At 39.9% G+C, this 22,304-nt stretch overlaps 1 protein-coding gene across 2 annotated transcripts in view; it reads right to left on the reverse strand.

Annotated features, from left to right (window-relative positions):
- The window catches only part of TSPAN9 (tetraspanin 9), a 168,270-nt gene that overhangs the window by 120,227 nt on the left and 25,739 nt on the right, over positions 1 to 22,304 (reverse strand). The window contains exon 3 of one of the 2 annotated variants that reach the window (XM_014891531.2): positions 7,546 to 7,694. The exons of the other annotated variant lie outside the window; for it this stretch is intronic. Coding sequence (XP_014747017.1) covers positions 7,546 to 7,630 — 85 coding nt within the window. The 5' untranslated portion in view covers positions 7,631 to 7,694. The remainder of the gene's footprint in view (positions 1 to 7,545; positions 7,695 to 22,304) is intronic. 2 annotated transcript variants of the gene reach the window in all.

Consider the following 22,304-nt stretch of genomic DNA (forward strand, 5'->3'; position numbering starts at 1 on the left):
TTCATTTGTGTCCTGTCACTAGTGACCAAAAGACAACCAGGACTGTCCCATTCCACGGAAGAATGTGGCACTTTCCCTTGCTAAATTTCATATGGTTGCTGACTGTCCAGCTCTCCAGGCTATCCAGACATCTCTAAGGCTTCTCTGCCCTTGAGGGTGCCCACAGCTCCTCCTCGTCAGCAAACTTTCTGAAGGTACATTTGATTCCAGTGTCCAGATAAGTTATGAAGGCATTAAAGAGCATTGGGCCTAAAACTGAGTCATGGGGAACTCTACTGGTGACTGACTGCCAGGCTGATGTAACCCCATTTACTATAACCCCTTGAGCCCCATCCAACAGCCCTCTGCTCACTCCATGCCTTATGAACTTGTCCACATGTGTGATGAACAGTTTATCCAGCAAGACACTGTAAGAAACAGTACCTAAAGCTTTGATAAAATTACAAAAAAAAGCTTACTTTGGTCAACTAGGTGGGTTTATGACCTTGTCATAAAAGGAAGTTAAGTTGGTTAAGTAGGACTTTCCCCATGTGAACCCATGCTGATTATGAACAATGACTACCTTGTCTCTCAATGCTTAAAGTAAATCAGACAACCAGATATATCTGGAAGTTTAAGGTATATTTTCACCTCAAATGAAATTATTAAAAATTCCAAGTTATGACAACGTCTAAGATCTAAAAATTGCCATGCTATTAAAATACTTTTAATTAGACAGACATATTCAAGTATTCCAGGTTTGCTGTTAAATAAAGTGTAGAATAGAACTGGGTGATACCACCTTTGACAGCAGCAGTATTTTCTGAGAAGCTACTGTTCTCACTGCAGCTTAAACAACTAGTTCTGTTTCATCACCACCTGTGCTGGTTTTGACTGGGGTACAGTTAATTTTCTTCACAGTAGCTGGTGTGGGGCTGGTATGGGATTTGTGCTGGAAATAGTGCTGATAACACAGAGTTTTTTGTTACTTTTAATTGCAAAGCAGTGCTTGCACAGCATTAAAGCTTTTTCTGCTCCTCACTTCACCAGCGAGGAGGCTGTGGGTACACAAGAAGTTGGGAGGGGACACAGCCAGGACAGGTGACCTCAAGTGACCCAAGGGATCTCCCAGACCAGATGATGTCCTGCTTAGCATGTAGAACTCGGGGAAGAAGATGGAAATATTCAGAGTGATGGCATTTATCTTCCCAGGTCCCCATTACCTGTGATGGAGCCTCACTGTCCTGGGGATGGCTGAAGACCTGCCTGCCATGGGAAGTGGTGGATGATTACTTGTTTTGCTTCGCTTGAGTGCTCAGATTTTGCTTTCCCTATTAAACTGTCTTTATCTCAACCCATGAGTTTTCTGTCTTTTACACTTCCCATTCCCTTCACCATCCCATGGGGAAGAAGCTGCTGCGTGGGAATTAGTTGATGGTTGGGGCTAAACCCCAACACAACCTCACATGAAGCTGTAGACTAACAAAGGAAAAAGAAAACAAAAAATAGCTTGGTTTCCTCCCAACTAAAAATACCCCAGACCCTGAAACAGTGATAAGTTCCATTTTTATACTTCAATACAGTGACTAACAAATAAACTTCGATTTATAATACATTCTTACATTCTTTGCCCTAATGCTCATTTGAAATGTAAAGCATGTTTTTAGAACCATTATTCTTTAAGCCTCCAGCACAACTAATGTAGCCTTATATAACCACATAACAAATTTTACAGTTTTAATTCATTTCCAGATTTCAAACCACATCTGATTTTATATAATCCTAAATTAAATATTACCCCAGCTAATAAGTAGTTTTTGAGGTTTTAACATAATGCAAAACACATGGAAATTGAAATTCTTAATCAGTGGACCATTCATTATATGATGAGAAGCAGTAAAACCATTTTCCTATTTCCCACTCTCCCAGCCAAAACTAACTCCAAAGCTGAGACCAAATCTCTTTTTCCCCAGAGAGTAACAACTAAATTAATGATGGGGAAAAAATATTAATCCAGATAAGTTCCATTTTATTTAACTTATCATAAAATTGGGAATTAAAACCACACTACAAAAAAAAAGCATTTTTCTCAACAGGTTTTGGACTTTTGGATGTGTTTAATATAGCAGAATGATAAAGTTTGCTTTTCACTGTATTCTGAAAGTAGGCCATTCTGCTGTGGACTTGTGTTTCTTCCCTCCTTAAAAATTCTCAATGAATTCAGAAAGTGCTTGAATTACATTAAAAAAAATATGGATCTTCAAGTAATAATTTATTTCAAAATTAATTTGATAGCTGTGATGCCACTACTCTCCAATTACTGAAAACATCTTTTGATGTTTAGCCAGATCTGAGTTTCTATTGTTACAAATGGCAAAAACATGGAAATAATCTTCCAAGCTTTCTTTAAGCAGCACAGATGAGAGAAAAAAAAGTGAAGCTGCTGATTCTTCCCTCTTTAGAGGTCACTCTACTACAGGTCACTCTTGCAACTGCCAAGCTTTTTGCTGTTCTTTCACTTGTTTTATCAGAGTTGGAATTAAATTTATCTTGGGAAAATTCAGCACAGTTCCACAAAAGCCTTTAAGTCCACACACCTCACATCACCTGAAAACTATATATTTCATGGTAGGTATTGCTGACCAGCAATTTTCTGGAAGGCTGGGAAAACAGAGCACCAGTGTATCAGTTTGTATCAACACCACTCTGCTCTGGCAGATAAATACTGCTACAAATAAATACTTTAGGTTTACTTAAAAAAAATAGAGTTCTCAGAATTTGAAGTATGATAAATAAACCAGGGGATTGATGTGAAGGAAAAAAAATATATAAAAATTGTTAAGATACACATATCACAACTTGAACTAGGAAGGTCACCTCAAATATTAAATGTCTGAGCTCTTATCAAAAATTTCTAGCACAACTGGGACTTGAATCATCAATGTCACGCTGATCTGGAAAGAATTGCTAGCAAATAGCATCAGCTATTTATTATTCCTCTCCCACTGCACTTTTCCCATTTCAATGTTGATGGTGAGAAGCAGCTGAAGGGGCAACTGCTTGTAGACTTGTCTTGTTAACACTGAATTTGCTCTCAAGGTCCTTATATAAGGGGGTTATACAGAGGGTCAAGAAATGGTACAACAAAACATCTGTGCATCCACCCTGCCCTACACTTCCTCCTCTCCAGCTCCATTGCTTCCAGGTGGGATAGCAAACCCAGCCTTACATCAAAGTGCCACACAGCTGTAGGCTACTAACAGGTAACTAATGAGGATTAGGACCTGGCAAGCCACAGCACTGCTGAGTGATGGCTGCTGCTTCTCAGTTTGTCACACCTGGGCTTGACATGGGCCATCTCTCAGCATCATTTCTTTGTCCTGTTACTGCCTATCCAAGCTCTTTGGTTCAGTTACCTCTTCAGCCTGTTCTTAAAAGCAGATGGAACTTGGGGAATTTTTAATCTTTTTTTCCTTAAGTCTTTTCCATAGTTTACTCATACTTTTCATCTGGTCTGTCACATAAGGAAAACCAAGTACTATGCTGGAAAAGCCAACCCGTTTGTAAGGGTGAGGACAAGAGAAGTGACTGTTTCTGTGCCAACAGCCTGTCAAATTCTTCCTTCCCCTGCAGGCCTCACAAACCCCGTGCCTCAGTGGACAGACCAGCCCTCCTACAGTCAACCAGAAGCCAATCTGGATTCCTACAGCACAAGCAATGCCCCCACACACAGAGAAAGCTGGTTTCCAAATAGGATGTGGCCAAGCAAACAGTCTTGGGTTCAGGTTGATGCTGGAGGTGCACACACCCTAGTGCCAACCATCAGGTGATACCATTGTGGTACTCTGTGTACACATAAGACCTAGTAATTTTCTACTTCTGAGCATCTTTGTGCCAGAAATAATTATATCCCCACCCCCACTCACAGACAATGATTATAAATAATTACAGCAGGTTTAGCCATGAGTCAGTTCAGATCCAACTGCTGGCTGTGCTCTTAGGCAGTCAATATGAAAGGTTAACAGTGAGACAGAGGTCACACCAAATTTTAACATTTGTATGAACTGTTTGATCACGTAAGGATACTTTAAAATAACGGATGTAAAACCAATACAATTCCTCTACAGAGAGCAACTCCCAGTTGCAGTGTTATGATCTATGACTTGACAGCACTTCATCATCTTGTGCAGGGCTTTTCTTCTCTTTTTTTGAATACAGTAGCATGGTTTTATCTTTAACAATAGACTTAAGTAAAATTAAGTAATTCATTTTCTTAAATGGTGCTGCATCGTCAGCACCCTATAATTATTTTAGTGTATGAATGCAATAGTTGAGAATAAAAGTCTTAAATTTATGCAATCTTACAGCACCTTTGGCATAAATCATATGCTCTCAGACATTTTGCATGATAATTTGGCCTGAAGAAAGCCTGCCAGCTTTTGAAAATGCTTTGTATTAGACTACCCAGCAGAAGATTTGCTACATTTAATATATTCCTATCAGCCAGCACAATGCCTTTAAATTCAATATAAATCAGAATAATAAAATAAATTCCAATTAAGTCCAAACTGACAGCCAACCAGAGCAAAAAGATCTTACCCTAAAACAGCTCATGCTTGTAGTCCTTGTTACCGTGCCATTCTTGCATATAATTACCTACCTGCTACAGGAGAGTGTACAACTGCAACACATTCCCCTCCACATAGAGCAGACTAACCTTTAGGCTTGTCTACTGAGAGCAGAAACCGAAAATCCTGACATTCCTGAGGTGCTGTTTGCAAGAAGACCATGGCTTTCCATGCCTGGGGCTTCCATCAGCTACAGGTATCCCACTCTTAAACACAGAAAGTTCCACTCTTAAGAGCTGAGGAATGTGGTAAAGCTTTCGTCCAGCTCAGGCACTCAGCTGTGGGGAAAGAGGAGACTCCTCACATGCTCAGAGCACAGATAATGCACAGCTTCCTATACTCGTGCTCCAACCACACTCCTGACACAAGCCACAACGCTGCCACACTGCAGCTAAAAACTGGAGAAACGGAATTCTCTTAAACCAAGGCATTGCTTAACCCTGTTTAACCCATTTTGTCCTCACCCCAGCACAGTGCTGTAGAAGGTCCTCACCAGTTTTCTGACTGATTCCCACAGCAGTCCTGAGAAGGATTGAAAGGTAACAAAAAGACAGCAGGTATTCAAGATAATGACCCTGAAGAATGTCAATTACCCAACACTTCTCAGATGTTCTATCGAGTTTTTGAAACTGGATAACAAATAGATGATTTGGGGCTTTTTGAGAGAAAGTGTCAAAAGAACTCCTCAGAAAAACATAGAAACCTCTGCTCCCAAGTGGAACAAGGATTGGCAGTGATCCAAACAGAGAATACTAACTAACTTTTGAAATTTGACTGCTTTAAAGTTCTGAAATTCACACTTAAGGTTAATTTGTAAACCCGTCAATTATCCACAATCTTGTTACAAAATCTTTTAATATAAAAAAAGGAAAATATATTAAAGTCTTTATTTAGTAAGTGCAAAAGTTCAAAAATGTTGGCCTAAACGTAGCTCTATTGGTAGAGTTCATTAGTGCATCTATTTGGAATCAAAAGAAAATTTAAAAAGAGTGGTTTTGGGGATGAAACAAAAGACTAGAAATCTGACTAAATAAATTTGTGCAATTGTCTTGAAGGGGAAGAAAACTTTAAATTCAATTTCAAGGTTACAACTAGCTTTTAAACTCAGTAACAGCTCTGCAATTTTTTTCCTAGTTAAACTGGGCTCCTTGCTCTTGATACAACAAATGTAATTTTTGGTACTGGCTTTTGTGGTTGAAAAACTAGAACTGGGGAGGCTGGGAGGGGGAGGGATAAAGGCTTTTGGGTGAGATTCAATCACTAAACCTTAACAGAACCAATGACTCACGCAGGAAACAAAGGAAGAAACTAGTGTTACAATAATCCTACTTTAAGATTAAAACATAGAATTAAAAATCTCCCTTAATACATGCAAGGATAAAGAGATACTTTGTACCTTTAAAAGAAGGTAGGAATAGCACATTTCAACATATGCTTCTTTACCCAAATGGCACTGATCTATCATCATACCCTCAGCTGGCTATTCTTGGAGATATACTAACACTCAAAATAAAGAAGGCACTAAAGTTCCTGAGAGTGACAGGAAACCCAGCAGAGTAAGAAATTTTAGACAGAGTTATTTACAGATATTTTCCTGTGAGAAAAGAATGGTAAGAATGTAGCTTGAACATTAACAAATCCACTAAAACATCAGTCTGCCTGGTGGAGTCAGCAGATTTGGTGGGTGATTCAGTGAGGCTGGAAATTCAAACTTTAGCTTGTAATCAGAAAAATCCTACTTTAGAAATTTGAACCAGCAGCTAGAAACATGTAATATAATATAGAGCTCTCCTAAAATGATACCCAGATAGAGGGACCTTATACTATGTGAAGCCTTTGACTATTTAGCTAAAAAAAAAAAAAAGTCAATGACACTGAAGCTCTTTATTATTCTCAAGGGACCTATTTGTGAGTGAGTGACATGGACAAAATCTGCAAATCTGCACTTCCTTCCTTTCCTTTCCTTGGGAAAGGTGTTGCAGATGGTGTGTGCAATTCCTCCATTAGGATGCTGACAGAACAGAAGTTTATTGAAATAAATTTCCAACTGAAATAGTCTAGTCTATTCTAAAGATACTCTCCTGGAAAATAAATTAGATCAACTGAACTTTACAACAACATCATTCAAAATGTTTATTCAGATTGTTTATGAAGCAATTATGCAGAATGCTTAGGTAAGTTTAAATGAATCAGTTACTAGTTGCTAATGTCTTACTCCCAAGTAGGAAGGCACTTCCAGTGTGGGGTTCTACAGGAGATCCAGCCCATAATCCCAAACACCCAAGAAGATCTCTATCTTTGGGGTTTTTTTAATGTAATTCAATTTGTAATTCAAACTGAGAATTTTTAAGTATGGAAGAAGAGAAACTCAGGACAACACAGGAGGCCCAGAACTAACTGCTTCCCTGTTGTTTTAGCATAGCAGAGACATGCAAGACCTGTTTAATTATTATTCTTCCAAGGCACTTCCACATGCCTCAGGAACATCACTATGTAGCCCCGATTTTCTGGAGTACCAGCAGTTTTTCAGAGAACACAGACAAATACAGCACACCACTGAGCAACTGCTACGTGGTTCAGCCAAGAAGCAGCTCACATGTAAGTCAGTTTAGGCTTCTGGGAGAAAAAAAATTTATTTATTAAACAAGCAAATAAATAATGAAGATGAAGGAAGAGATTTGGGGATTATTAGGGAATATTTATTTGGCAGGAGAAAGCAGAAAGGACTTGATGAGACTTGTAAGAGATAAGTCCATTAAAAACATTGTTAGCAGAATGAACCAATTAAGTCCACATCCCCAAAGCAAGTTGGCAATCAGTTTTCAACACCTGTTTTCAGACCAGGGCTTGCAGAGTTTAAACACGTTGTTTAAAGCATCTCCCTAGAACCTCTAGGTCAATAAACACAAGGTAAAAATGCACTTTCAGGACTGCTTACTGTGAGCATTAGCCATAGCAGATGCGATTTTCAAGCAGCAGCATTCAACAGCAGGTGGAGAAGAGCTGGGCATTCTGTCCTGCATGGAGCATATCAAAGCCACGTGGCCAACAAGTCGCAGACTGCTGAAGAGAGCAGGTCCCTCCTGACTAGTAAAAGTAAGAAACAGAAAGGTCCATCCAAGATAGTCAAGAATCTACATTTATTTACAAAAAAAAAAAAACCACATTTCCTTTAACCCAAAATGTACTGAGCATTACTTATGTACTGGGAGATAACACCTGCAGCCCCTCAGGGCTTCCTAGAGTCTCATAAGGATTTCCAACTAGGATCTCCTTGACTTACAGGATCTAAAGAAAGCATCAAAAGTAGTCATTTGAAGCATTTATTTCAGATTTTTTATTAGCAGGCACTCTCTAGCGTAGGACATCCTTTCTGAATAATTAAAATATAGAAAGGTCACATACAGTCCTCATCAGCAGAGAAATCCAAGAGCCCTGAGATGGAGGAAAACTTTTTTAAGCTTTACACAATGGAGTTAAACTGTATCCAGCAAGCACTCTTTCTCCCTAGGCCACCTGCAAGATCCTGCTTTCACTCTGAGCTACCAAATTAAATGAGAATTTTGTGAAGTTGTATTTGCCACTGTCACCGTCTCCCCTTGACAAATTTGCAGATGATACAAAACCAAGCAGGTTGGCTGATACACCAGATGGTTATGCCACCATCCACAGGCTGGAGATACGGGCTCACAGGAACCGCATGAAAAGTGACAAAAGGAAATGCAAAGTCTTGCACCTGAAGAGGAGTAACCATATGCACCAGGATGTGCTGGGGGCAAATAGACTAAAAAGTGTCCTAAGCCCATGCATTATACAGAGAACTAACACTGCAGAAGGAGTTGCACCTACTATCTCTTTAAAAAGGATTTAATGAAACAAACATGACAGAAAAAAAGAAAAATACCTAGAATTGCCAAAGTATTGTGCAAATGCCCTTGACATTTTTTGAGGGGGAAGAATAGAAGATGACAAGTCCAGTGAGAAGTATTTTGCTTTAAGCTGTCTTAGTCTGTACAAAATAAGGTTTTATTTGCACAACAAAATTCACAATATGTATCCAATGTAGAAATGAGGCGATGTACAACAGCGTGATGCTTTCAGTGCTCAGGTGTGCAAACAGAAGCTTTGCATCTGTGAGCAGAGATATCCCATGACTTCATCCTATACATCCAAGGTCATGTGCTTAATTTTGGCACATAGATATACACACTTGGGCTACATGTGCAGGTACTACAAACTAATTTGGATTTGATGGCCTATTCTGTTCCCTGGAATAAGTTTCTCCTCCCAGTGGTCCAGTAAGTTAAATTTACAGGCATTGCAGCCTGAGGAGAGTTAAGACCTCTCTTAAAGAGAACCAGAGGGTAGCAAAGAAACACTATAATTAACATTTATTTTAGGCCATTTTGTGGGAGCAAGATAGAACCATGATATGAGTAACTTACAACTCCAAGCTGACCCCCAAGTCCAAATTAAGATTCCCTGCCATGCCCTGCAGGAGTCCATCAGAGACTCTAATAATGGAGGACTGTAAGGAAAGAGCAAGGGCACTACTAGACTTTTTTTGCAACGCCAGAGTAAATGCAAAATGAGTATTAGGCAGAAGGGAATATAGTAAGCAGAAAGAAATTCACAAAAGCCACTGATTCAAAATGCACACAAATCTAAAAATCAGCTGAACCCTCCCCCAGCAAATATACAGATAAAGTATATCAGAATGAGCAGTGATTTCATACCTGAAATCGTTTTTTAGGATAAGCCATCTAATACATGATACAACTATGACAGTCAGTGAGTGACATGGCACTAAAACTGCCAAAAGGAATAAATACCCTGGCATCCAGTGTTAAATCAAATGCTGATAAGGCTAACTATAGTGCAAAAGCCTCTGAAAAGCAGACCATGAGAACAAAAAGGCTTAACCACTTTCTACCTGCAAGTCTGCAAACCTCATCCTTCAATATTTATGCATCTTACGTGTGCCTCTTACCGAGGAATTGACCCTTGCTGCAATCAAAAGTGTAAGTACTGCTTTGGCTGCAGACCATCTAACAATAATACACATGCAAAGCACACAAATGACATTCCCCTTGGCACAGAAAGGGCTGTGCTGCTAATGGGAAATGTGGTATTTGGAGACGATGAAATTCTAACAGCTGCAGCAGATTGAAGGGTGGAGGGGGGGAAAAAAAACAGAAAGTGGATAGAGATGGGGGGAAACCAAAGGACTGGAGCCAAACTAACAGCTGGGTAAAAACAGCCTAAGAGAGAGGTATTTTTGGAGTTCCCACATCCTTTTCATCCCACTTATATTTTACCAATTACAGCAAAAAAAAGTAGTAGCTCATAAATAAACTAATCAGAATTGTTATCATCAACTCTGTCAGGCTATCATTCATCACATCATGAATCTTCTTTATATAGGCACACAAATACACTGATGATAAGCACTACAGAAAACACCTTAACAGAAAAATAAATGCAAAGATGACCAGAAAGCCAAGGATCCATCACTGTCATAGCCGACACAAAGAGGTTTTGCAGCTACCTAATAGTTTAAGATTATTGACTAAAAGTCATTTAAAAAGAAGATAAATGAGGGGGAAAAGTAATTTTTTCCACTCTGTGTGGGAATGATTGGTATCCAAAGGTCAGTGAGTCTACTTATTCACCTCTCTTTAGATGGTGATGATTTTGGAGTGGGACTACAGGCCTTAAAGTCCATGCATGTGTGGTGTCAGCAACTGCAGTGGGTGTGTAAATGCTAGGAACTATAAAGACAGCAGCTACTTGCTGGCTAAACAGGTAGCTAGGCTAGGTGGCTTGGCAGACAGGTATGCATGTGTCTCTGGGAGTCAGGCAACTAGAGGAATTGGATTCTGGAGAGATCAGGGTGGTCCTGGCCACCTTTTGGAGGGACTCAAATCTGGAAGTCACCTGGAAGACATGCTAGTGGGTGGACTCTACATCCAAGGCTAACAAGTGGAGGATCCACAATGCAGGGGATGCAGGAGTGGAGGGCTGTCTGTGCTTATCTGGGAGTGAAGGGGTCTCTACCAGAAGCAGGAGTGGGGCTGCAGCCCTGGGGACTAGTATGTTCAGGTCATCAAGAAATCCCAGGCAAATGGCAATTTTCTCTTTTTCTGCCTCAGGAAAACAAAAAACAAAAAACCAGCTCCTACCTTTACAAGGAAACAATTTAAATGCTCGTGTCACCTACAAATTCCAGCATGTTCCTACTATGTCAGTTTGACAACTTACTTAAGTACAAACAGAGGAAACCATCATCTACTGACAGGAGGGTAGGAATGGGTAGAAGATGGAGGAGTTAACTCCATGACTACTTCCATACAATCAAGTGTTCAATACTAGGTAACATCAGCGAAATGACCTCAATTCCTTAGAAGCACCAGTACATGTACCTTGTGTTGGTAACTTCAGTTTGGCTGTACATTCTGAAATTGCAGGGTTTTTATTTAATTCTAGTTTGTACTAGTAAACTTAGAGGGGTGGGAAGGGAGCGGAGATTCTGATTTTGGTCTCCAGGGATGTGAAAAATAAGCTTGAAAGACTGAGCTTTAATGGGAAATAAAACAAAGGTTTTAAAATCAAAAAGGATGAGTGGCAGAGAGAAAGGACAAAACTTTACTGGGCCCCTATCCCCTTATTTCCTGTTCCCCTCATTTCACACAAACACCAATCTTTCTTCCACCATACTGCTGGTTCATCTAAATTTGTGTGCAGAGGAACAAATAATCTAAATAAACAACTTTTTTTTTTTTTTTTTTTAAACAAACTTTGAAGGCATTCTTCATATGGCTCAAAAGCAAAAAGGAGACTGGCTTGGGTTTTTTCCTCCATCCCTTACATTCACGTTATATTTTTTATGTGAGCTTTGGAGCAGACAAAGAAAGAACAAAAAAAGCAAGCTTAGAGGAGGCCATCCTTAAACACATTATCCGTAATTATTTTGTTATTTTACACTTACTTTCTATTGAATTGATACTTCTCATGCATGCTTATAGGCTAGGAAGAACAGGCTGCAACTAGAGTAGCAGCAGCATATTTGTTCTTTGTTCTAAAGGGAGCAGGATTAGAATAAGGCATGCATGTTTTTCACCACCACTCCTTTTTTTTATTACATTTAATTACATTCTCAGACAATGCTGCCCTGTCCTATATATATACTTATGCTACATGAACAGACACAACATCTCTTTGTGTTGCTCTAAATCTTGGGCACTTGCACGCTCCTGATCAAACAATGAGCTGGCGGGAAAGGGAGCTGATCTTAACTCACTGAAGAAAGAATTCAGTGAGACATGAAGATGCACAGTAGGATTTTTTTTCCCAATCTAAGGTTATCAAAACAAGGCTCCAAAGGAGCCACTGTCTCACAAACACAGTTTGTTTCAGTGCTTGTTTGTGTTTTTGTGGGCCAATTTTTGTTTTCATCTTATTAATGCAAATTGTACACCAAAATGCTTTATGTCATTAGGAGGAGACAAAAGCAGGAGGCACAGGCGGAGGGTACCTCTCAGCTGAGCCTGGAAATGAGAGAAAAACTCACTGGAATGAACACACACGGATTTCAGCAGTGCAGAGGCAGCAGCTGTTGCACTGACAGTAATTAGATTGAGGACCTGAGGAAGGGAAAGGATAGAGCCATGAAGGAACACAATGCCAAGGGATACACTCATTTCTGAATCAGCAAGTTGTTACAAGTTTGAAGGTAGGGGAAATAGAGTAATTCCCACAAGAATGACAGCATCTGAGTTGTAGAGACAAAAACTTGTTCAAAAGCTTTTAAACAAGTAGTGATGACGATGTATAATGTGAAACAAAAGCACAAAATGTTGGGGTTACTATCTTTTACTTCTTTTTTCGTGCCAACACTCTTTTTCTGCATAGAGGCTACACAAAATTATAACAGAAATATACAATCCCAAGCAACAGGCTGCATGAGAGGAACTTCATTTTGCTGAGTTGCATATGTCTCACAAACAGCATCCCATCTAGCAGATGGAAATACTGAAGTAGAGGCTGACATAACTACTGTACCATCATCACCAAGCAGTTCCAAGAACTAGGAACAGACTTCCCCACCCATGAATATAACCTTTTGTTATATTATTATATTTGTTATATTAACTGCTGCCTTGGCCAACACACTCCTCCTGGTAAAACGCTCTTTGATGCTGAGAAATGCTGATGATTTCTCTCCCTCTTCCTTCACTCCCAGTTCCTGAAGTTTCCTGATGTAACAGACACTTCTCAAGACACCCAAGCAAGACTCGGTTGACCACTATCTGGAAGGCAATCATAAGCTCCCTCTAGCAAATGAATATGAATCAGAACATGAATCTCACTCCTGTTCTGCAGCAGGATAGGAATGCACAGCTGTTACTACATCTCATTTCAGAGAGGCATCAGAAACTTGACATTCATGACCACCCCAAGCACATTCTGAAACTCTGCCCTGCTCAGGTCCTCACTGGCAAGAGGCCAGGCCTTGGTGGTTGGGACCACTGTGCATGAAATGTATCAGATGGCATATTGCTTTTTGTCATTTCTGGGAACTAGATTAAGCATGAGGACTGCTGCAGCACTTCATCTTGCTCCCACTGCCCTCCTACCTCAAATGGAGATGAGCATTAGTCTCTAGTCTTACAGAGATGTAGCCAACAGATAAAACATCCCAGCCTGCACTGTAGCTCTCTGATGCAAGCGACACTGAGTTATGGAATATGTGATGACATTCCACAGCAGGCATATAAATGTAGTGCAGCATGTTGAATATAAAGAAACACCCTAAACTAACTCCTTGCTGCCTCATCTTTCAAATCAAAGAGGTGTTGTTTAGCACTTACACATTAGTAAAAGTCTTGGGAGAAGCTGCAATAACCCAGGTTATTAAAAACGAGACTACAAAAAATCCCAGGAAGACAAGAGTAGCAAGGTGAATAGCAAATATGTTTTTAATTAGAAGTTATACCTTCAAATAAAGGTTTGTGGTTTCACAGGTCAAGTAAAAATCCGTGGCATATTGGCTGCGGGAGATTTTTGACTTCTCCATTGCAACAGGGACTTCAAAGGTACCTACATTAGGTCACTCAGTGCTACCAGTGCTTTGGGATCCCACATCTAGACAGGGAATGGTAATAAACACCCTTCTTTATGACACACTTCAGTTCTACACACCAGCAAAGCTGCTGTCCTTGCTGCATCTATGAATTAAAGCTCAGGTAGTTTATAGGAAAGAGTGAGAAAAGAAAGAAGAAAATGGGGCAGCAAAGGGGAAAGAAAGGTTTAGGTGGCTTTTTCATTCTTAGCTGTTTGACCACCACATTTGCATTGGCCTTTTGGTTTTTATTTTCAATAATGTTTTGGCAGTTCCCTGCTCAGCTGTAGTGAGCAAGAAGCTGATGCAGCATCTCTGTCGCAGACAGACACAGGGAAGTTTTGAGCCGATGGAAAAAGCAAGGTGCATGTACACTGCATGGTGGAGTACCAGACACATAGTGACTATGGAAATGACCCCTTTGGCCAGAGGCAGGATTTACATAAGGAAGAGAAACACTACAGTTTAAATCAAAAGCTCAACAATTTCCACAGCTGAATGCTGGAGACTATTCTAACTAAAGACATTTTCCATTTCTGCAGCTACTCCTTAAGTTACTTCATCTCATATCAGAGCCTGAGTTCAGTTCTGGTTACAATTCAAAAGAAAATTCATTTATGATGCGAATCTTGAAGACCTTAGTGTCAACAATTTAATTCTTTTTTGTTTTGCTTTGTTTTAAATGATGGAAGTCCCATGAGGGTGTACGGGTATGTCCTGAAGCTCTGCATTTTGACACAAGATTGGAGTGCTGGACTATAGCTGACACACATCAAAGCAAGTGACTGCACCAACCCATGTCACATAGTCTGACACTGCAGTCTCTGGATCTCCACTTAGAGTTGTATTCTGCAGCACAGATCCAGACTCACACATACCAACAGTTTCCAAGCCACAGCCTTTGCCTGCAATGCCCTTCAACAATGCTTACAGAAAGAAATCCAAGAAGCTAAAAGCAAGGCTAGAGTTCTAATGAGCACTAGTGACTGCATGGGCAGAGCACACTGACCACAAAGCACTCCTTAGGCAAGTACTGCCATCAATAGGCCAATGATGACTTGGGCTCATTTGTCTACACCTCGGTTTAGACAATGCAGACATGCTGTCTGCCTCAATCCCACACTTAAATTGGCACAGACTGGAAATTTTTACTGTATCATCACATCAGCAAAATTCAGCTTGCCACTGTATATCTTTACACTTAAAGAACTGCTTTAAACTGCAGCTCCAACAGGAAACTTACTGATATACCTCTACAAATAAAAAGGCTTACAGTATAATAAATAAGCTGCAATATTGAGCTCCTGTATGGCTATTACTGCATATCCACAGTGCACTTACAGCATTATGCTTTTTTCTCCAACTCTTACAGTTCCAATTTGTTTTCCATGATACTGAATGGCTCCTATTCCCCAGTTTGCTTTCTGCAAAGCAGCTCCTGAAATGTAATACACTTGGTTGACACAGTTGCACTGAAGTAGCTTACTGACATTCCAACAAATTACTTATTTGAAGTCTGCACAAGCTCCTGCTTTTCATGTTTCCATGATGTGGAAATGTCAAGTTGTTCAACCACAAAGAAATTCCTTTTTTTTACAATCTCATCTTTCCTGAGAAGTTCCAACTTTGAATTTTTCTCCCAGACTGCCTTATACAGCTGAACCATTTAGTATCCCCCATCTCCTTTTATCATTGACACAACCTTGAGTGTTACTTATCTACTTTAAAGTTAATTTATCTGCCCTGTGAACTTCAAAAACATGAACTTTGAACATTCAAGAAAGAAAATTATGAAGAATGGCAAGACTGCAATCTAATTGTGAAGAAAATCCAAGGAAACTACTATTAGTGACATGTAACATCTGTAATAAGATCTGGGCCATCCACAGAAAATCTTGCTAACACCCAACCACTCTTTTTCCCTGACCTAGACATGGCAGTATTAAGAAGTTTAGTTAATGGCTTTCAATTTAATACTAAAAGAGCTGATGTTCAGTCACTGCAGAGCCACACTAAATAAAACCACTGGCAGAATAAACCAGCACTAGGTACAATAGCTGGCCATCAGCAGGGCCAGTGGGCAAAAAAATCAAACCTTTCCAGTAGAAGTGAGGACTTTCCAATTCTTCAAATTCACATGGTTGTTCATGGGGCAACTCTATTTGCTTTATATTAATAACACTAATTGCCATTAATACTGTATAGGCAGAAGTGAAGCAGAAACTCTTACATTACCTACTGGCTGATTAAATTAATTTTTCCTGAAGTCTCTTCTTCCCACAAACTGGTCCTGGTTCTTGTGTTTGCTCTCAAATCCAATGAAGCCTGTATTCCTGACAAAGGAGTTGCTTTTATCTGCTGAGCATTTCCTTCACTCTTCTGTCACACCTAAAAGCCTGCAAGGTTGCACAGCCTTCCTATTTAGACAAGCTACTACAGCCCTAACTATTGACAAATAAACCCTTTTCTTGCATACTGCATTATGATGCAATTAGAAAGGGTCGTGATAGATCAACAGGTAGGAAATAAAAGGACACAAATTAATTTATGAGTTTGCTCTGGGAAACCTCAAGACATCGATCAAATATCAGTAGTAAAGGCAGGCACTTTCTAATCATTTGGGAACTCACAAAACACAAAAAATGGCTGTAGGTTTAACATTTCTCATGCAGATGTCTCTGTTACTGCTGGCCCTGAGGAGCACATCAGCCACAGCCACTAAATACAGGGCATTAAAATAGGGAACACGTCCATCTTAAATTTCTAATAAAGGTAAACAAATAACAGAATTTTCCCTAATTTGCTTTCCTCAGCTTTTCATCCAGAAAGTCAAGACTTCCACAAAGCTGTTGCACTTTATCTTGAGGTTTACCTTCTCTCTATAATGGTTCTCAAGCTTTTAGGGGTTGTCTAGCTGGGTGCAAGAATTCTCAGTGAGCTACGTATCTGATTTGAAGCACAAGACTTCTGGATTCTCTCCTTCTGATTTTGGGGTGGTAAAGGGTTTAAATCTATACAAATCAGGGTGCTACAGTTCTGTATATGTACACAGTTTAAGAAAGATTCCCAGCAGTCAGGGAGAGGAAAGAAGAGGGACAAAGCAAGATATGCTTTGGGTTCAGTTTACACCCGCTCAAGGTGAATAATGCAGAGATCACTGGAAAGCAGAGGGAAAAGTGTCTGCACTGAATCAGCTATTCCTCTGTATGCTGTTTACTCTTGATAATCAGGCACATGAAAAAAAAAATTGTAAAATCCCACTTAGATAATCAGTCTCTATCTCATCAAAAGTCAAAATCATCCTGCTACCAAGAACATGCTTTTTATTAAGACACAAGTTTAGTTTTCAATAAATTCATCTATGAATAGAGAGTAACTATTTGGGATTTGAGGAATTTCTATACTGTCAGTCTTCATGACTGCACTGAAATACCATAATTTCTCCTCAAGGCTCAGCTCATGCAGTCCTGCAGTGGCATAGGTTCAGATTTGTTTTGTCAAGTGTTTCAGAATCAAGACATTATTGCTTCAAAGCCCTCCCTGTGAGCTCAAACTTCAACAGAAAATAACCCCCAGTGATCTCACCACAGAAACAACAAGAAACACTAATTTTAAGTTGTTCCATCACATCAGGGAGGGATGACTTATGCTTTAAAAAATAAGTAGCAAAGAGTATTAAAAAAACATTTTCATCTTCCAAGCAAAGACATGTTTTACCTGAGAAAATCTATTCTCTAGATGATAAGTTGAAGAGTAATAGAAAGTGAGTCTGAGATGTTGTCCACACAAAGCCTATTTCCTGACCAAAGCTTCCAACCTATATCTCAAATACATGCAGCCCCATAGGATGGTCAAGGAACACACTGATAAAACTGTATGTCCCAGGACATTAGAATTACTGTGGCTGGAAGCTGCATCATTTGTTAATGAGCTGAAATCAGACTGTTAACAAATTACAGCTGAAGCTGTGGATGCTCTGTTATGCAGCCAGTACACACTCTCAGTAGGGACTATAAAAAAATGTGGGAACTGGGTGGAAATTTCTTCTATTAGCTCCAGTATCTCTGCTCTGTACCTGTCTCCAAATATGATATGAAGCTACAAACTACTGGAATTATACGTACCACCAATTACTGCTCCTTGTCTTGACCCAGTAAAAAGCCAGATGGAGGTCTAAGCAAGAAACAAACAAAAGATAAGAGCAGCTGAGAGTGAGATTATTCCCAGCAATGTGTAATTTAGGTGAAGCCTATGAGTTCCTGGCAAACTGCCCATGAGAATACTGCTTAAGCCAAACTGAATACCTCTGACCTATGGATGTTTACAGAAAGGCAGCAGTCATAGAGCGCTTAAGGGATAAATGAATGGGACTTAAAAAATTAAAAGAAAAAGCCAGGACTAAACTTAAAATTTTACAAATACTATGGGTTTTCCTAGCTATGGCTGAGTTATCCATGACCCTGGAGACAGTTTGAATACTTATGTATTTACTGATTGTTGAGTCAATCATTCATTAAGCCTAATTTCCGGTTAAAACAAATTTTTAAAAACAGAAATTTTAAAATAGTGGAAAGTAAGCTGTTTTGATTTCTTTTTGATAGCCTCAGACATACAGACTAATAAGAGATTACATAGATTTGATTAAATGCCCATCAATCTGGCATGTCCCACATCTTAATTTTAAGTAGGTGGTCAATATTACACAAAGGGAGGGGGAAAAACCCACACAAAACCAGTGTCTGTTGTACTTATAAAAGCTAACTACTTATAAAAACTTAATTGTTTCTTTTGTATCCTTTCTTTTTTTTCCACTCTCATTTTTTTCCCATTCCTATCCAGTGGCCACACTGCTGAGAGGCTAAGAGAATCTATGATTTGTATGCAAACACAGAAAGAAAAATAAGTATGTACAGCCTGGGGGAGATCTCAGCTCAGTTTAGCTTGAATAGCTTCTACATGAACACTGTAGGGTTCTGTAAGGTGTTAATCCAATCTTTGGTGTGTTGGCTGTTTCAGGATTTTAGTAAGGCTTTGGATACCGTCCCTCACAGCACTCTCCTGGACCAGTTGTCCCAGCTGTGACCTGAGCTGTGCTGGGTGAAGAACTGGCTGAAGGGCAGGGCTCAAAGGGGTGCAGTGAATGGGGGAGCTAGATCTGGCTGGTGACTGGTGACTGGTCACCAGTGGTGTTTTGCAGGGCTCAGTTCTAGGGAGAGTTCTGTGCAATGTGTTTATCAGTGATCTGGATGCAGGAGCTGAGTGCACTATCAGCAAGTTTGCTGTGGATGCTAAACCAGGAGGTGCTGATTATTCTCTGGAGGGACAAACGGCCTTGAAAAGGAATCTGCATAGAGCATTGGGCAATCATCCCTGGCACGAAATCTAACAAGTGCCAGATCCTGCACCTGGGATGCAGTAACTGCAGGCACCAGTACAAACTGGGAGAGGAGTCTGGAGAGTGTCCTGCAGGGAGGGCTCTGGGGGTGCTGGTGGGCAGCAGCTCCGTGGGTCAGCAGGGTGTGCCCGGGCAGCCCAGAGGGCACAAACCATGTCCTGGGGGAATCAAACACGGCAGCACAGTGGGGCAGAGGGGAGATCATCCACTGTGCTCAGCACTGGTGCAGCCTCACCCAGAGTGCTGGGAGCACCTCTGAGCACCACCACTCCAGAGGGGTGGGAAAGTCTTAGAGAATGTGTGCAGAGGAGGGAAACAAAACTGGAAATGGTTCAAAGCTGCAAAAGGGAAGGCTCAGATTTGACAATGGAAAGCACATCTTTACTGAGAGGGTGGTCAGACACTGGAACTCCCAGACTTCCTGAATAAGTGATTGATGCCCCATCCCCGTCTGCTTACGAAGCATTCAGGAAATGCCCTTATTAACATGCTTTAACTTTTGGTCAGCCCTCAAGCTGTTAGACAGCTATTCTAGGTCATAATTTTAGGTCCCTTTGAATTGAAATACTCTATTCTATTCTGTTTCTTTCTTAACTTTTGTCTTCGAAGTTTCTTCCAAGGCTCCTGAAATCCTACATCCCTGTCCAGTTATAGTTAATACAGCATAAAGCTGTACTATCCCCATTTTAGATCCTTGCCACACCATTAGCTAGAATTCCTTATAAGCTGTTAACTCCAGAGTAATTTTCAGATCAACTAGTTCAGTAAGTACACTATTAGAACAATATATTGGGTACTTAAACAAAACCAAAGTAAGAATTTGTCAGGAACATGTGTCAACCAGAGGCTATAGTGGACAGAATTATTTTTCATTTTCATCTCATTGTACTGCACTGCCTGTCATTGCTGGCCCCCGTCACAGCTCGCCACAGTGATGCATGAACTTGTCACCTCAAAACTGGACTGCTGTGACCTACATGGAGTGATGCTGCACAGGCCCAGCAGCTGGCACAGAATGCTGAGGCTCATTTATGAGGAGACATGGTGCTACTTCAGCAGATTTGGCTCATGTCTCAGTGGTCTGTACTTGTAAATTTAAAAAAAATCAAGGTTCTGATTTTAATAATTACAGCCAAACTACATGAGAGAATTATCCAAGACACCAAGCCCTGCTGACAGCTGCTGCTGTAACAACTTGGCATTGGAGATAAACTAAACTACCAAAGAAGGCATTCTCAAAGACAGGTTCTAGATTTGGTTTGTTCATGTCCACTGAGGGTTCAGCACAGTTCAAATTCATTTTGGCATGCTTTCTTATTCATCCCAACTCTAGCAAAAGGAGGGGTTAGAGATAGGGGTGATTGACTTATAAACAGTCCTTTTATCTGCATTTCATTTGCAGAAAAAGGAACTATACCATAAAATATGCTCTTACAGACTTTCAGTAAACAAATTGCTGTTAATAACAAAATCAACCAACAAAAGAAAAACCCCAAAAACCCAACAAATAAAAAATGTTTAACAAGCAAAACTTCTTAAACAAATCCCTTCACTGTGCAGATATTCTGGACATCTCATTTGACCACTGAAGAAACTGAGAGCACAAGATTTCACTCAGTTGTTTCTCTCTCGCAATCATCATTTGTAGTTCCTTTCTCTTGAAAATGTGTTTTGCAAAGTCTTGCCAATTTTGCTTTAGTTACTTCCAGTTAAGAATGTTCAAATCCATTTTGAACCAATGTGCTCACCAGCAATTCATGAAATTACTAAAGGAATCATTAGGACATAAATGGCACACTGCCCATCCCTGTCATACATGCATCACTCGGTTTATATATAAGAACATAGTGACCCCCTTCAAGACAAAATATAATTTACATACCCAGAAAAAAACAAAGAGGTGCCACTGCCAATCTTGTTCTGCTCCTCTAAAAACATGCAATTTATGTGTATTGCCAAAACGGAATAACCTACCTCCTGATAAATCTTCAAATGCTTCTACACTCAAAGTTTCTAATATCATCTTTTAAGGAACAACTGAAAACAACTTCCATTAGAAAAAAAACTGAATTAAAAACTATCCCAGATATTTCTTGCAGTCTAAGGTACCTCCTACAACTAAGAAGACATCGAGTCAGACTTTAAGCAACTGAATAAATACATTTCAAGCAGGTTTAGCTTCAAACAGAAGGAAGAAGCTATAGAACTACTTTAGGAGCACAGTTGCATAGTGCACATGTGCTGATCCACAGCACTCTATGTCACTGAGAAGCAGGTAATATCTGAGTGACTTAGATACCAGCATTTCTGCTAAAGATTTCCCTTATGATTATGATGAGCTCATCTGTGACAAGTTCATGAACTATATGACTCATGTCAGAAATAAATCTTCTTGCAAACACATTCCTTCTTAGGGTGCTTCTTTTGTTGTTTTTGTTTGTTTGTTTGGTTGGTTGGTTGTTTTGTTTTGTTGGGGTTTTTTTGGTTTGGTTTTTTTGTTTGTTTGTTTTTCTGGTTGTTTTTATTTTCACATGGTTTACAATCATTGTTTATGACCCAGAATAAAAACTGCTATGACAGCATTGGTTGTGGGAAGCTGTAACTAATCACAAGTCAAATCTGACCAAAAATAAAACACTTGTAGTTTTGCCTCATTCTTAAAGAATGGCCTTATCGTGCAACAAATAAACTTTTTGTCCACTGTTCCCTCTGCCCTGCAAAATCCTCTATAAAAATGAAACATAATATTATGCCACTTGGCAATGTATCAGGACTTATGGTCTATAAAGGGACAGACAGTACCAGATGCTTCTCCATCAGAAAACTAAAGAGAAACTGGAGCAAGACAGAAGAGGCTTTTGTTATTGCTAATGGTTGCGTGTTTGTTCTCAGGAGCTTTCCACCCTCAGGGTGGAAGAGACCATTACATTAGTGCCTCACAAACTTAACTAACTTACAAGGAGAATTTAAGTTGCAGACAGAGAATTCAGACCACCAGTCAAACCAATGCAGTGATGCTACTGCAGAGAGCAGCCCAACTAATTTCATACTGAAAGAAGCACAAGAAAATAAGCAGCACCTACTGGCTGCTGCAGCTCTTCCACTGGGAGAGTATTTCTCTACTGATCTTCCAGAGGCAGTGGAATTATGCAGGAAAGTTCTTCTATTTTCCTCCTGTGAC

The sequence above is a fragment of the Sturnus vulgaris genome, chromosome 2, assembly GCF_052056855.1.
Source record: "Sturnus vulgaris isolate bStuVul1 chromosome 2, bStuVul1.hap1, whole genome shotgun sequence".
In the NCBI taxonomy this organism is placed as follows: Eukaryota; Metazoa; Chordata; class Aves; order Passeriformes; family Sturnidae; genus Sturnus; species Sturnus vulgaris.